The sequence below is a fragment of the Anser cygnoides genome, chromosome 2 (assembly GCF_040182565.1).
Source record: "Anser cygnoides isolate HZ-2024a breed goose chromosome 2, Taihu_goose_T2T_genome, whole genome shotgun sequence".
Classification (NCBI taxonomy): Eukaryota; Metazoa; Chordata; class Aves; order Anseriformes; family Anatidae; genus Anser; species Anser cygnoides.
The window spans coordinates 154,667-168,375 of record NC_089874.1 but is presented as its reverse complement, the minus strand read 5'-3'; the positions used below and the strand labels follow the sequence as shown (position 1 = coordinate 168,375).

General features: G+C 43.5%; 1 protein-coding gene and 1 long non-coding RNA gene across 19 annotated transcripts in view; one reads left to right on the top strand and one right to left on the bottom strand.

The window, feature by feature from the left end:
- The window catches only part of SMARCD3 (SWI/SNF related, matrix associated, actin dependent regulator of chromatin, subfamily d, member 3), a 110,016-nt gene that overhangs the window by 90,772 nt on the left and 5,535 nt on the right, over positions 1-13,709 (top strand). For 15 of the 18 annotated variants that reach the window (XM_066991312.1, XM_066991309.1, XM_066991308.1 and 12 more), the window contains 4 exons: positions 1,487-1,584; positions 3,785-3,889; positions 8,129-8,264; positions 12,772-12,894. In XM_066991312.1, coding sequence (XP_066847413.1) covers positions 1,487-1,584; positions 3,785-3,889; positions 8,129-8,264; positions 12,772-12,894 — 462 coding nt within the window. The remainder of the gene's footprint in view (positions 1-1,486; positions 1,585-3,784; positions 3,890-8,128; positions 8,265-12,771; positions 12,895-13,709) is intronic. The other 3 variants (XM_013201160.3, XM_066991303.1, XM_048053309.2) reach the window with 1 other exon arrangement.
- LOC136789986 (uncharacterized) lies at positions 2,477-4,052 on the bottom strand. Its single transcript, XR_010829007.1, has 3 exons — positions 3,962-4,052; positions 3,295-3,465; positions 2,477-3,060 (listed from the first exon to the last, which is right to left on the bottom strand). It is a non-coding gene; the product is annotated as an uncharacterized lncRNA (long non-coding RNA).

The following is a 13,709-nucleotide window of genomic DNA, read 5'->3' as shown; positions in this document are numbered from 1 at the left end:
AAGGCCATGCAGAAGCACAGAGAGAGAAAAAGAGATATATTCTCTATTTCCCATCAATGAGCAATGTTTGGCCATGTCCTGGGAAGCAGGGCCTCAATACACGTAGCGGTTGTTTGGGAGGACAGACATCTTCATAACGAGAGCCTCCCCTCTCCTTCCCCTTTCCCACCTTTTATTGCTGAGTCTGACATCATATGGTATGGAATATCCCTTTGGTTGATTTAGGTCAGCTGCCCTGGTGATGTCCCCTCCACAGTTCTTGTCCGCCCACCGCCTGCCGGTCCTGGGGGGGGGGTTTGGAGAGAGTCTTGATGCTGTGCCAGCACTGCTCAGCAATAGACAAAACATTGCTGTTCTGGCTACACGTGCAGAGCACGGCACTGTATGGGCTGCTGCAGGGAAAGTTAACTCCATCCCAGCCAGACCCACTACAGGATACAATAATAAAAGTAGCATCTCTCTTCTCTCAGGAGGAAATATTTTTCCTGAGGCATTTCCATTTTCCTTTCCATTGGCCTCAACATTTTTCCAAATTGTCTCCATACAATTTTATATGTTAAGGCAAATAATAGTATCTAGATAGCTTTTTTTAAAAAACAGTTTAAACGGAGTACCTTTAGGGAAAAGCCTATTCACCTACTCAGAGCATTAAAACTTTTGGTAAAAAAAATGTAGTAATTATATTTCTGAAAACTTAAAGTGTAAGAAGTGGTTCTAGATTCATGGCAAGACACTTCAGTCACTCACAGAAAATTTCCATAGACTGCAGATTTTGATCGTTTTCAAAAGGTTTTTTTTTTCCACAATTCAACACACATTTAGCTTCAGAAACATAGTAAAGAGAAGAAAGCCATAAGATGCTGAGTTACTGGGAAGGGAGTGGTTCCCTTCCAAAATGCTGTTTAGGTTTTGGTTTAAAATAAATACAACAACGTTGAGGGTTGTTTTTTGTTTTTGTTTTTGTTTGTTTATTTTTGTTTTAGAAAAAACATGCTGAGTTTTTTTCTTAAACAAACAAACCAACAACAACTAAAAAAACTGCAAATGATTTTAAAATCCTAAAATATTTTATTGCATTTTTCTTTAGCAGAAAATGCTGCAGGAAACATGCTTTGGAGAAAAAAGCAGACTGCTTTTAAGTTTATTCTGGGAAAAAAAATGTTTTCTTTATGATAAGCTTCCACAAACCCTCAGTGAATGGTTTTGATGTAGTTGATCCTGATGACCCATTAAATCAGGCTGTACCATTCACGCAGCTAAACTAAAAGTGGGACACCCAAAAGTGTTAGCATCTGTTGCCGCTGCCAGCTAGCCCAGATTGTAAGGGCAGTATCAATTTACAGGGACAGAAGTGACCAAAAACTGACACTGTGCAAGCAGACAGAACGATAGCTTGCAGAATCCCATTACTTTTTGTATCATTGATTTACTTGTTTAATTGCAAGTTAGGTTTTGGACAAGGATAATATGCTTTATTATATTCCAGATCTTTGACTGTCCACGGCTAAAGTTTTCTGAAATTCCTCAGAGACTCACTAATCTACTGCTGCCACCAGACCCTATAGTGATAAACCATATCATCAGGTAAGCTGGTCAGTCAGCTCAGCACTGTCACATGCAAATCATACACTATCTAAAACACAGAAACTGCTATGGTTGCCGGGACCGGAATCCAGGTTTTCTAGTATCCAAGTGAGTGCCTTGGGCTTTGTGTGTTAATTCTCTATGTCTGTATAGTTATGAATTATTTTCAATAGAGTGGCACCAATTCTCTAGGAAAATGCAATATTTCCAACATCTTTTATCCATACTATAATAGCATTGGGAGAGTGGGCCAGGTTTCTTTCTTAAAGGGAGAAAAAAGAGTTTGAATCCACTCAGAGGATAAAAAAGGGGAATTGAATTACGGTATTGTACATCAAGGGGAATCATTCTAACTGCTGAGTTATTATGTAAAATGTACAACAGTATAACATTTCAAATACAGTGGCCACTGCATGCATGCTTTGTTGGGATTGGATTGGCTCTTTGGGTGCTAGTCCTACTCTAAGAATGACAGCTAGACAGAGATCCTCAAGAGAATTAAGCTAAAAAAATGCCTAGATTCAGAGAAGGTCATTGTGACCAAGATACTGAGCTTCCTGTCATCCTTGTCAAAAAATGTATATTTCTGCTGTAGCTAATATACATTTTTCAGATATCTTAGGACACTTCCAGCACATTCCATATTTAACTGACAGCTTGGAAGGAGGGAAGAGACTCTTGGAGATTGCAAATATGCTTTTGGATATTTCAGTCTTTCCTAATTTCCTTGGGGTCTTGGTCAAAACTCCGATTGTGAGTATTTAAACAGTATCATTAACTGAGCTTAGGGATTTGATTTCATACAGAATATTGACAACAAATATTCCTGAACATGCTTCAAATGCGAAGAAGTCCTGGAGGCAAGAACATGTCTGTTAGATAGAAGCTAAAGAAGAGGACCTTGTGTATAGTAGCTTCTCTGATATAGTGTGTGCATCATGCAGCACCTGGCAGTATTACTCTGCAGTGACATAATGCTGTGGATAGGGGGACGTATTAATGTGCTGAGAGTAGGTGATACTTTTGCAATAGAGTCTTTACAGTCTCAGGCAAAGCAAATAGAAATCTGGAAGTCTGGCACTGAATGTAATGGGAGTAAGTAAATTTTCAGACTGCTAAAGTAACAGAATAATGTAGAGTAGAAGGTATCATTCTTGGTCGTCTGAGGCTTCTCCCCTCCCAACAGCGTTTTAGTCATGCTCTTCAGACACCATCCATGCTTTTTGAAAAAGAAAATAACAAAAATGCAATGGAAATTAAATAGAGTTGAACAGAAAACTGTTAATGTGGGTAAATACTTTAAATGGTAGATAGACTGAAAGAGGATGCAGTAGAAAATAGAGTGGATGGCAGTTTTTTCTCTCTGCAATACCGAGTGCACCAGATTTAAAACTCATAGAAGTAAAATATTCTTACCTGAGTTCAATCTAGAGCTGGAGCTTTTCTTGAATTCTACTCCTCATTGTCGCTGACACACTTAAAATCAGAGGTAGAAAGAGAAACACATGGCATTTCCCATTTCTGCAAAGAAGCAAGCCATCTCCCACGCTCTTAACATTGCACAAGAATACTACAAAGTGTAGGTCTCCAATATTCTCATATTGCAAACAAGTTATTATTTGATTCCTCCCTTTTGATTACCATCATGATTTATATAAAAATTTAAAAAATTCCTTACATTGAGTCAGTATCCCATGTTACAAGGGGTACCTGTTGCCTGTTGCTGTGCACCTCCAACAAGAGCCTTGCTCTGTCTTCTCTGCACCTTCCCATAGGGCAGTTGCACTCAGCAATAGGCTCTCCTCTTCCCTGCCTCTTCTCAAGGCTGGACAAACCCAGCTCTTGCAGCTTCTCATGGTAGGCATTAGGTATTACAGAGCCCTGAAAGCAGCAGTAAAGGACTCAGGAGCACAGGTGGATTTTTCATCAGTCCTGCCAGTCAAAGGGGAGGGGATTGAAAAGGCCAGTTGAATCTGGCAAATAAAAACAGATAGTTGCGTGACTGGTGCCACAGGCAGGGGTTCAGCTAGTTAGACCATGGGACTCTTTGAGAAACCTGGTCTGCTGGGGGCTGATGGGGGTCCATCTGTCAGAGAAGGGGAAAAAGCGTCTTTGATCATAGGCTTGCCAAGCTGGTGAAGAGGGCTTTAAACTATAGTTGCCAGGGGAGGGGAACCTCAATCCATCCCTCTCCTCCCAGTTTGATGCCAGTGTCAGTGACAGATGCCCAGAGTCTGGAGGAGGGTCACAGGTCAGCAGAAGAGAACCTGAAGACCAGCACAAAAGAAGTCCACCACTCCAGCCAGTAAGTCAGCTTCATCATGGGCCCAACTTAAATGTCTGTATGCTAATGCACATAAACAGATAGAAGCCTCACATTTGCAAGCCCTGGTTCTCATGGGGGACTTCAGCCCCCCTGATATCTGTTGGAGGGACAGCACAGTAGGGCCTAGGCAATCCAGGAAGTTCCTAGAATGCGCTGATGACAACATCCTTCTCCAAGTGATAGAGAAGCCGACAAGGAGAGGTGCTATGCTGGATCTCATTCTCACCAACAAGGAGAGACTAGTGGGGAATGTGAAACTCAAAGGCAGCCTTAGCTGCAGCGATCATGAAATGGTGCAGTTTTGGATTCTGAATACAGCAAGGAGGGAGCACAGCAAACTTGCTACCCTGGAATTTGGGAGAGCAGACTTTTTCCTCTTCAGGGATCTACTTGGTAGAGTACCATGGGACAAAGCCCTGGAGGAAGAAGTGCTGAAGAAGTCATAGAATCACAGAATAGTTTGGGTTAGAAAGGATCTTAAAGATCATCTAATTCCAACCACTTCACTTGGCAACCTGTTCCAGTGCCTCACCACCCTCTGAGTAAAGAATTTCCTTCTTACATCTAATCTAAACCAACCCTTTTTTAGTTTAAAGCCATTATTCCTTGTCCTATCACTACACTCCCTGACAAAGAGTTGAACAGGTTGCCCAGGGAGGTTGTGGATGCCCCATCCCTGGAAGTGTTCAAGGTCAGGTTGGATGGGGCCTTGAGCAACCTGATCTAGCAGGATGTGTCCCTTCACATGGCAGGGGGGTTGGAATTAGATGATCTTTAAGGTCCTTTCAAACCCAAACCATTCTGTGATTCCATGTGCTCCAGCCCCCAGCCATCCTCATGGCCTGACGTGGGGCTCACTACAGTATGTCATGTCTTCCTGGTCCTGTGCGCAGAAGTCAAGATGCAAAAGTGTGGCATAGCAGGGAATAGCTTCTTTCCTTTCCAGAGCTGATTTCTACTCAGTTGATGCCCACCTGCACCAGTGCATGGGGTTGTTCAGAGCAGAACTTTGTATTTGCCTGTGTTGAACTTCATGATGTTGAACTACTGTCCTCTTTCTGCAACTTGTCAAGGTTTTTCGCAATAGCCCTGCTCCCCCAACTCCGTCCCAGGCTCAGGGGCAAGGGAGGCCTGAGAACACAACTTACCAGGACAAACGGAGGCAAAAACAGCATTGAGCACCTTGCCCTTTTCCATGTCTTCTAACCCCTGGAGGTTATCTTGTCCAGCCGCCTCCCTGGCTCAAGCAGGGCTCCCTAGAGCAAGTTGCCCAGGACTACGTCCAGGCAGCTTTTGAAGATCTCCAAAGAGGGAGATTCCACGACGTCTGTGAGAAACCTATGCCAGTGCTTGGTCACTTCTCACAGTAAAGATGTGCTTCCTGATGTTCAGGGGGAACCTTCTGTACTCGGGTTTGTGCATATTGCCACTCGTCCTGTCCACTGCAGACCATTGAAAAGAGCCTGGTTCTGTCCTCTTTGCATCCTGTCTTCAGGTATTTATATATACAAGGGTAAGATCCCCCTGAGCTTTCTCTTCTCCAGACTGAACAGTCCCAGCTCTCAGCCTTTTCTTTTAGCAGAGCTGCTCCAGTCCCTTCATCATCCTCGTGGCTCTTTTCTACACTCTGTCCAGTATGTCCATGTCTCTCTTGTGCTAAGGAGCCTAGAACTGGGCACAGGATTCCAGGTGTGGACTCACCAGTGCTGAATACAGAGGGGGAGGATTACTCCTCTCGACCTGCTGAAAACACTTGTAATCCAAAGCCATCCATGCAAGACCTCCTTCTCCCCAAGGTCTAACAAGTTCAATTAGATCCTGAGTCCTTTTTTTTTTTTTTCCTTACTTCCTGCAGCAGGTGCACACAACCGAGATATTTCAAAAATAGTGTTCTGAAGGAGCATTTTTATATTACAAGTGACAATGACTGAAGTTTGATATATCAGCTACTGGGTTGACAAAGTTTTCTTGCTAAGAAATTTCAACGTAAAGCTAAAGAGAAAATGGCAATTAAGCCTAAAACCCAACAAGTTAAAGCCTAACACAGTCCTTGGGGTTAAAGCCTAAACCCCAGTCCACGGGGTACTCCATCTCCCAACCTGGAAATCTGAGACAAGGAGCAGAAGAACTCCCTCAAAGTTCAGGTGGAAACAGAGACCTGCTGCTCCACCTGGACTGTCACAAGTCCATGGGGCCAGATGGGATCCCAAGGGTGCTGAGGGAGTTTGTGGCTGTGATTGCTGGGCTGCTTTCCATCATCTATCAGTGGTCTTGGTCATCCAGAGAGGTCCCGGATGACCGGAGACTTGCTAACGTGACATCCATCTATAAGAAGAGTTGTAAGGAGGACCTGGGCAACTACAGGCCTGTCAGCCTGATGTTGGTGCCAGGGAAGGTGATGGAACAGGTCATCTTGAGTGTAATCACACAGCATGCGCAAGACAACCCGGGGATCAGGCACAGCCAACATGGGTTCATGAAAGGCAGATCCTGCCTGACCAGCCTCATCTCCTTCTATGACTGGGTCGCCTGCCTGGTGGATGAGGGAAAGGCTGTTGACGTGGTCTACCTAGACTTCAGCAAGGCCTTTGACACAGTCTCCCACAGTATTCTCCTGGAGAAGCTGGCAGCCCATGGCTCAGACAGGTACACGCTTTGCTGGGTTAAAAACTGGCTGGACAGCCGGACCCAGAGAGTGGTGGTGAATGGAGTGAAATCCAGCTGGCGACCAGTCACGAGTGGTGTTCCCCGGGGGTCAGTGTTGGGGCCCATCCTCTTTAATATCTTTATTAATTATTTGGATGAGGGAATTGAGTGCACCCTCAGTAAGTTTGCAGATGACACCAAGTTGGGGGGACGTGTTGGTCTGCCAGAGGGTAGGAATGCCCTGCAGAGGGACCTGGAAAAATTGAGTCGATAGGTAAGGGCCAATAGGATGAGGTTCAACATGGCTAAGTGCCAGGTCCTGCACTTCAGCCATAATAACCCCATGCAGTGCTACAGGCTTGGGGCAGAGTGGCTGGGAAGCTGTGCAGAGGAAAAGGATCTGGGGGTGCTGATTGATGCTCGGCTGAACATGAGCCAGCAGTGTGCCCAGGTGGACAAGAAGGCCAACGGCATCCTGGCTTGTGTCAGGAGTAGCGCAGCCACCAGGACCAGGAAGGTAATTGTCTCCCTCAGCTCTGGTGAGGCTGCACCTCGAGTCCTGTGTTCAGCTTTGGGCCCCTCACTACAAGAAGGACATCGAGGCCCTGGAGTGTGTCCAGAGAAGGGCTACAAAGCTGGTGAGGGGTCTGGAGAACAAGTCTTACGAGGAGCGGCTGAGGGAGCTGGGGTTGTTCAGCCTGGAGAAGAGGAGGCTCAGGGGCGACCTCATCGCTCTCTATAGGTACCTTAAAGGAGGCTGTAGCAAGGTGGGGGTTGGTCTGTTCTCCCACGTGTCTGGTGACAGGACGAGGGGGAACGGGCTAAAGTTGCGCCAGGGGAGGTTTAGGTTGGAAATTAGGAGACATTTCTTTTCAGAAAGAGCAGTTAGGCATTGGAACGGGTTGACCAGGGAGGTGGTGGAGTGGTGTTTAAGGGGGTGTTTAAAGGTTGGACCTAGTGCTTAGGGACATGGTTTAGTGGGTGACACTGGTGGTAGGGGGATGGTTGGGCCAGATGATCTTGGAGGTCCTTGCCAACCTAGATGATTCTATGATTCCTCAGTCCCAGGTGCAGAACCCAGCATTTTCCCTTGCTGAATTTCATTGCTGATTGCCCAATGCTTCAGTCTATTTAGATCCCTCTGCAAGGCCTCTTGTTCCTAGAGAGAGTCAACAGCACCTCCCAGTTCAGTATCATCACCAAACTTGCTGAGGATGCCTTCAGCTCCTGCATCCAGATCATTGATAAAAATGTTGAACAGAATTGGCCCTAGAACTGAGCCCTGGGAAACACTGCTAGTGACCGTCTGCCAGAGAGGTGTAGCAACACACCACTGCAACACTTTGAACTCTAGTGTTTAACCAGTTCATCACCCAGCCAGTTCACCACCACTGATATATATATATATATATATGATGCATGTATACATAATATATGTAAAGTTACCCTGTTCTTAAACTCTTCTCACGGCATCTGCAACAGTCTTTTTGAAAGAGTATTTTCTGGGCTGGATGGCTATTTACTCTGACTCATTATGCCAGTTTTCACAATCTTCTGTTATCCTCTCCATAGTGTTGACCCCAATGATCAGAAGAAGACGGCTTGTTATGACATAGATGTAGAAGTTGAAGACCCGTTAAAGGGACAGATGAGTAGTTTTCTTCTCTCAACAGCTAATCAACAGGAGATTACAGCATTGGACAATAAGGTACTGACCCAGGAGTAAAGTATCACGTGGCATATAATACACATTTTGTAACTTCCTGAGGGCTTGGTGCCATACATCAAAGGGACTAAAGTGAGAAGGGGATTGCTCATTTGGATGTGCTTTCAAGGGATGAATAAGTCACATGCAATGGAAATACAGTGGGGTGGGTGGGGTTTGCTGTTAGGATTTAATCCAGGGCCTGATATAGTTGTAAAGGTGATAGAAGCAGAGTTTCACAGGCAGCATAATGAGTACCCTGGCAGGCAACATAAAGTGTGTGCCACTCTAGGTGCTGCAGGATTTCAGATCTCTCTGAACTAGTTAGTAAACCTGTTGTGCTCTGTGGAAAACTAACATGTCTCGTTTGCAACTGAAAACATGTTAGAGCAGGTGATGTGGATCAAGCATGGTCTTCCAAGGTATGTGTTAGGAGAATTAGGCTGGATCTTACAGCCTGAGAGAGGCAAGGCTGCCACAGCTCCATTATCCCAGATCCAACCAACAACGAGGCTGAGCATGTATTCCCAGTAGGCATGCGCACACACACGTGCACACGTGTGTGTGTATGTGCCACATATACGTACATACATATATATACATGGCCAGCCACACTGATCAACACAGTCAGGATACACAGAGACCTCACATGAACACAAAGATCACCAATAATCTCATCCTGATCCTCTCTCTGGCTGAGCACCGTGGAGGGCCGCTAGTGGGGGTATGTCCCTCTGGCAGCTGGTCTTGGACACTTTGTCGCGCACTAGCTGCCTCTGGATCCCAGTCTCCCAGTTGCTGGCACTTGGCCATACAAGCCCCAGAGGCTGCAGCCCCTCTCCCAGTGTTCATACATACACAGGCACATGCGCACAGGCATACGCATCCACAGAGGCACAAACATACACATATACACACACATACATTCGCAGCTGGCCGGGAGTCTCCTGGTCCCCCAGTTGCCACTTCCCTGTGGTCTTACCCTTAGATGTGTACACACATAAAAACACCAGTGGGTCTTGTCCCTAGCGACTCTCAGACCCCACGGTCCCTCCAGCGGCTGGCTGAGATTCCTTTGGTCTGTCTGACTGCCAGCTTCTCCTGTGGTCTCATCCTTACAGACACACACCCCACCATGGCTACCAGACCACCTTACCTACTTGCTGACTAGTTCAGATTGATCTTTGCCAGTGCTCACACATTCACGCACCTGCACTGCTGCAGGTGCCAGCATGCAGGCACATGGGCCTCCAAACCATGGTCTTGCTGCAGTTGCTGGCACACAGACCTCCCGCCATGCATAAAAAATAAAGTTCCTCACTCAGGAAAAGAGTTGAAAATGGAATCTGGTAACATGGTAGGACAGATAGCTCTGGTCAGGCATACAGGTGGCTGGACAAGCATATCAATGAGCAAATCATTTACACACAACCAGTGATTTTTAGCCCTTAATCTATCTATTTTCCCAGAGTTGTTCCTCCCTGAATCACGTAGATCCATCCCTTTTCCCACATTTGATTAATTCCCTAAATGTGCCACGTCAAGTGCAATCCCAAGATGCTCTTCCCCTACATCCCATAATGTGTCCCATAACCCATAGGCAGAAACCCTCCAAAAATGCTCTGGTGTTCAGACATTGTGGATATTGTTGTTGGATTGCTCCATGAAGTTCAATATTCCAATAGGAATCATTTAGCTCACCTAGGTGGATATTCTGTATATTTTAAGATGGAGCTGCAGATTTTAACTTTTTTAACTTCAGTTTTGCAGAACATTTTATGTTCAAGATGTCTTTATATAATCATGCCTGCTCTTCAAATTTGTATAAATGGGCAGAGTTTGACTACCTAACCTTAGAGTTTGTCCTCAGCGCACAAGAGACTCTTTACTCTTTTTTTTTTCTAATGAGGTTCCTTAGTTAACACAGTCAAATCACCACCTAATATTTTACACCCAGATCTTACTTTCTTCTAATCTGACATAAAACAAAAAGATGCAGCTTTGGAAATGTAAGAAGTAGACAATTAAGACTGGCATCACAGATTTTTTTTGTTGTTGTTATGCTGAGAAGCAGAAGCAACTAAGGAAAGTCAAAGAAGGTGCTTGGTAAGCATAGAGAGCAGCAGCCTTCTTCTGGATATAAATAAGGTGGGATTACAGTTAGCAAGACCAAAGAGAAAAATGTAATTAAAATGTACTACAGGAATTTTAACTTCTGTATCTGAGGATATGAAAATCTCTATCTTAGAAAAAATATGAGAAAAAAAATTAAAGTCAGACATTATTTGGATATGGGGACCAGAGATGCTAAAAAATTGAAGATGACAACTAAGTTGCTTAGGCTGAGTTAGAGAAGTAATGGGAAAGTTTTGATACTCAAGAGACTTGGGGTTATGAAGAAAGATTAGCTGTGGAAGAATAACAGGAGCAATGTTTTTTGCGGAAGTCCAAACTGAGAAGTCTGCATCCATCCTAGCTGCCCCATCCCTGGAAGTGATGAATGCCAGGTTGGATGGAGCTTTGAGCAATCTGGTCTGGTGGAAGGTGCCCCTGCCATGGCAGTGGGGTTGGAAGTAGATGATCTTGAAGGTACCTTCAAGACTATAGGTCCCTAGAAGGTCCCTAGACTATAACATTTTATTGAGAGGTCATAGTGTCTTGCTATATTGCTGTGAGGGAAAGCTAAGAGAATCTCATATTCTTTTAGTGTGCTGGGCATGCACTGCTGCAGAGCAGCTCACTACACTAGCTGCAACTGTAGAAAATGAATAGTAGAAAAATCACTTGGAACCGTTTTGCAGAATTGTTTCCTGGTTTATCAAACAAAGATTATGTGCACTTAAAATAGTCATACCTCTCTTATAGCAGTGGTGAGCTCTGCAGGCTGCATTAGGGATTCATGTCAAGGCAAGGGGACCGTTAGCCACTTTTTGCACAAGTGTAAATGGCTGATTTGCCCTGTTAAGGGATAAATAAAAGTGGCTCCACAAACCAAGGGAAGAAGTGTGATCTCATGGACCGGATATTATTCATGTGATACAGAGTCACGCTCAGTTTCTGTTTGTTTACCTCTAACACAAATTTGTTAAACTGTTGTCTTCATACTGTTTTAAAGAGAGTTTGGATACCAGCAGTCCTGCGGCTTTTCGGTAACCATTGCAAGATCTGTTGTTCTGTGGTTCTTGGAAAAGGTCAAAGCAGAAGGTTTCAGCAGAGCAGCTGCTCAGTCAGTCAGTTTCCAGCCTATATAGGCTTTCATGCAGCATGCAAAGGATTATTATGTTTCCAGCCCAGCTCCCCCTTTACCATGTCTTTATCACCTTTTTATTGAGCATTTTCTGCAGCAGAGTGCAAGCTGTGATTAGCGAAGTTACTGAAGTCACTTCTGGGTAAGTCATCTAGTGGAAACCTGGTGCACACCAATAGGAGATTTCACTCTAGCATTGGGTACATTGTTTTCCCACATGAGGAATGTTTTAAGTTGACAGCAGCTCTCTTCTGTTAACATACCATACAGTTGTGCCTACAGCAATGCCCTTAGTGGCATAGCCAGATCGAGGGAGAGTTATTTTTCTCCCTCTGTGTCTGGCCACAGTAGCTGTTAGGGCAGAATAGATGTGGACAGGAGATTTAACAAGACAGGTTTGCAATCTCAAAACAGAATTTTAGAGAAACAGGATAGTAGGAGTTTGCTTTTCTGTTTGGGTATGTGCAAATGATTCATCAGTTGTCCTCCCATTGATCACAATTGATTTTGTTATCCAGGTTGATTAACATACCTTGTTACTAACATACCTTGTTACCTAAACTACCTCTTTGTAGTGTATGTTCTTCCCTGCTAGTTAATGTCCACTTCTTTCATAATATTTTTGATGATATGACTCATTTTCTATAAACCTTCCATACTCACAGTTTCTCATTGTTCACACTCTTCTTTTTGTAGCCATGGTGACATTAATAGTCCTTCTTACAAGAAAAATTCTAGAAGTCATGGCTGTTATGTAAGTTTATTTAACATGGATTTGATTGGGCAATCACTAGAACAAAGTTTAGGCATCACCACAGGATATTGAAGGTATAATGTTGACTAACCAAGGGAGTAACTGCTTTCTTGCATTGGGCAATATGTAAAGACATTATATATCACCTTTCCAGAAAAATCCCTGACTTCTCAAAAAGACTGCTTGTACACAGGAAATCATTACATTATACAGTGACATGACTTAGCTCTTCAGTATTGCATATAGCATGCCATCCAGCAGTTCAATGCAGGAGGTGAAGAAGAATCCTGTATGTGCCTGTGTTGCAAAAATACATGTGAAACCAAAATGTAATTGCAAGACTAGGGTTAACTCCCACTTTGAAGAGAAAATTCCATGGGATGAGTCTTTGGTGTAGAATTGTCACCTTTGTATATTACAAAGAACTACAAAGACATTAACAGGACTGACCTCAGGGTTGCAGAAACATGAGAGGAATTAAGGAACATGTGCTTTATTTTTTTCTTCAGATTCATGAGACAATCGAATCCATAAATCAGTTAAAAATACAACGTGATTTCATGCTGAGTTTCTCCAAAGATCCTAAAGGATACATCCAAGACCTTCTTCGATCCCAAAGCAGGGATCTTAAGGTGAGCTAAGGTTTGAAGAAGAATGAAGAAGTGGAACCAGAATGTAAGAACAATAGTTAAATGTGTACAGCATGTATAGCTAAAATATCCAGGATGGAAAATTGGTGGAAAAAACGATGAGTGTAATACTACTATCCCAGAGCAGAAAGTATGCAGGAAAGACCAGTTAGTCTGTATTTCTCTTCCAGTGGATTAGCAGTGCATAATGGGGATTGCAGGTGAATTTGTGGTTAGACAGTAAGATCAAAGTGCAGGGATGTGTTGGTGTACTCTGTAAAATTAAAGCTATATAAAACTCATCAGGAGGATCCTATAGCAAAATGACACTATTTGGGTGTTTTGTTAGTTTTCATAATGTAATCTTATTTAAGAAATAGCCAATTAAATATCAGATGCCTTTGAGTTTAGCTTTGAGAAACCCAAGATATGTAATGTAAGGAAGTTCAGTTGTTTGCCAGCCAAAAAGAATAATTTTTCTCATAAAGTTTCACACTTTGTATCTTTAAATCAGACACCTCAAAACCCATTATTTTAATGAAGTCAGGAAATTATTTTAATGTAATAATTATCTTTCAAATATAAATGTCTTGTTTGTTAGTAAATAATCTTGCAAAGATTTACTGTTAAGATTATGATTGTTGTTATTATTTATATTCAGAAAGGGAATGGACATCTAAAAGAATGTTTAAATATACCTGTAGCTTGAAGAGCTTACAAACTAAAGTGTGGTGGTGGTGCTTCTCTAGTTGCATATATGGAACAGTTGTTCAATGCTCTCCCTGACTGACATCCAGTTCCAAAAGGGCCTTTTTGGT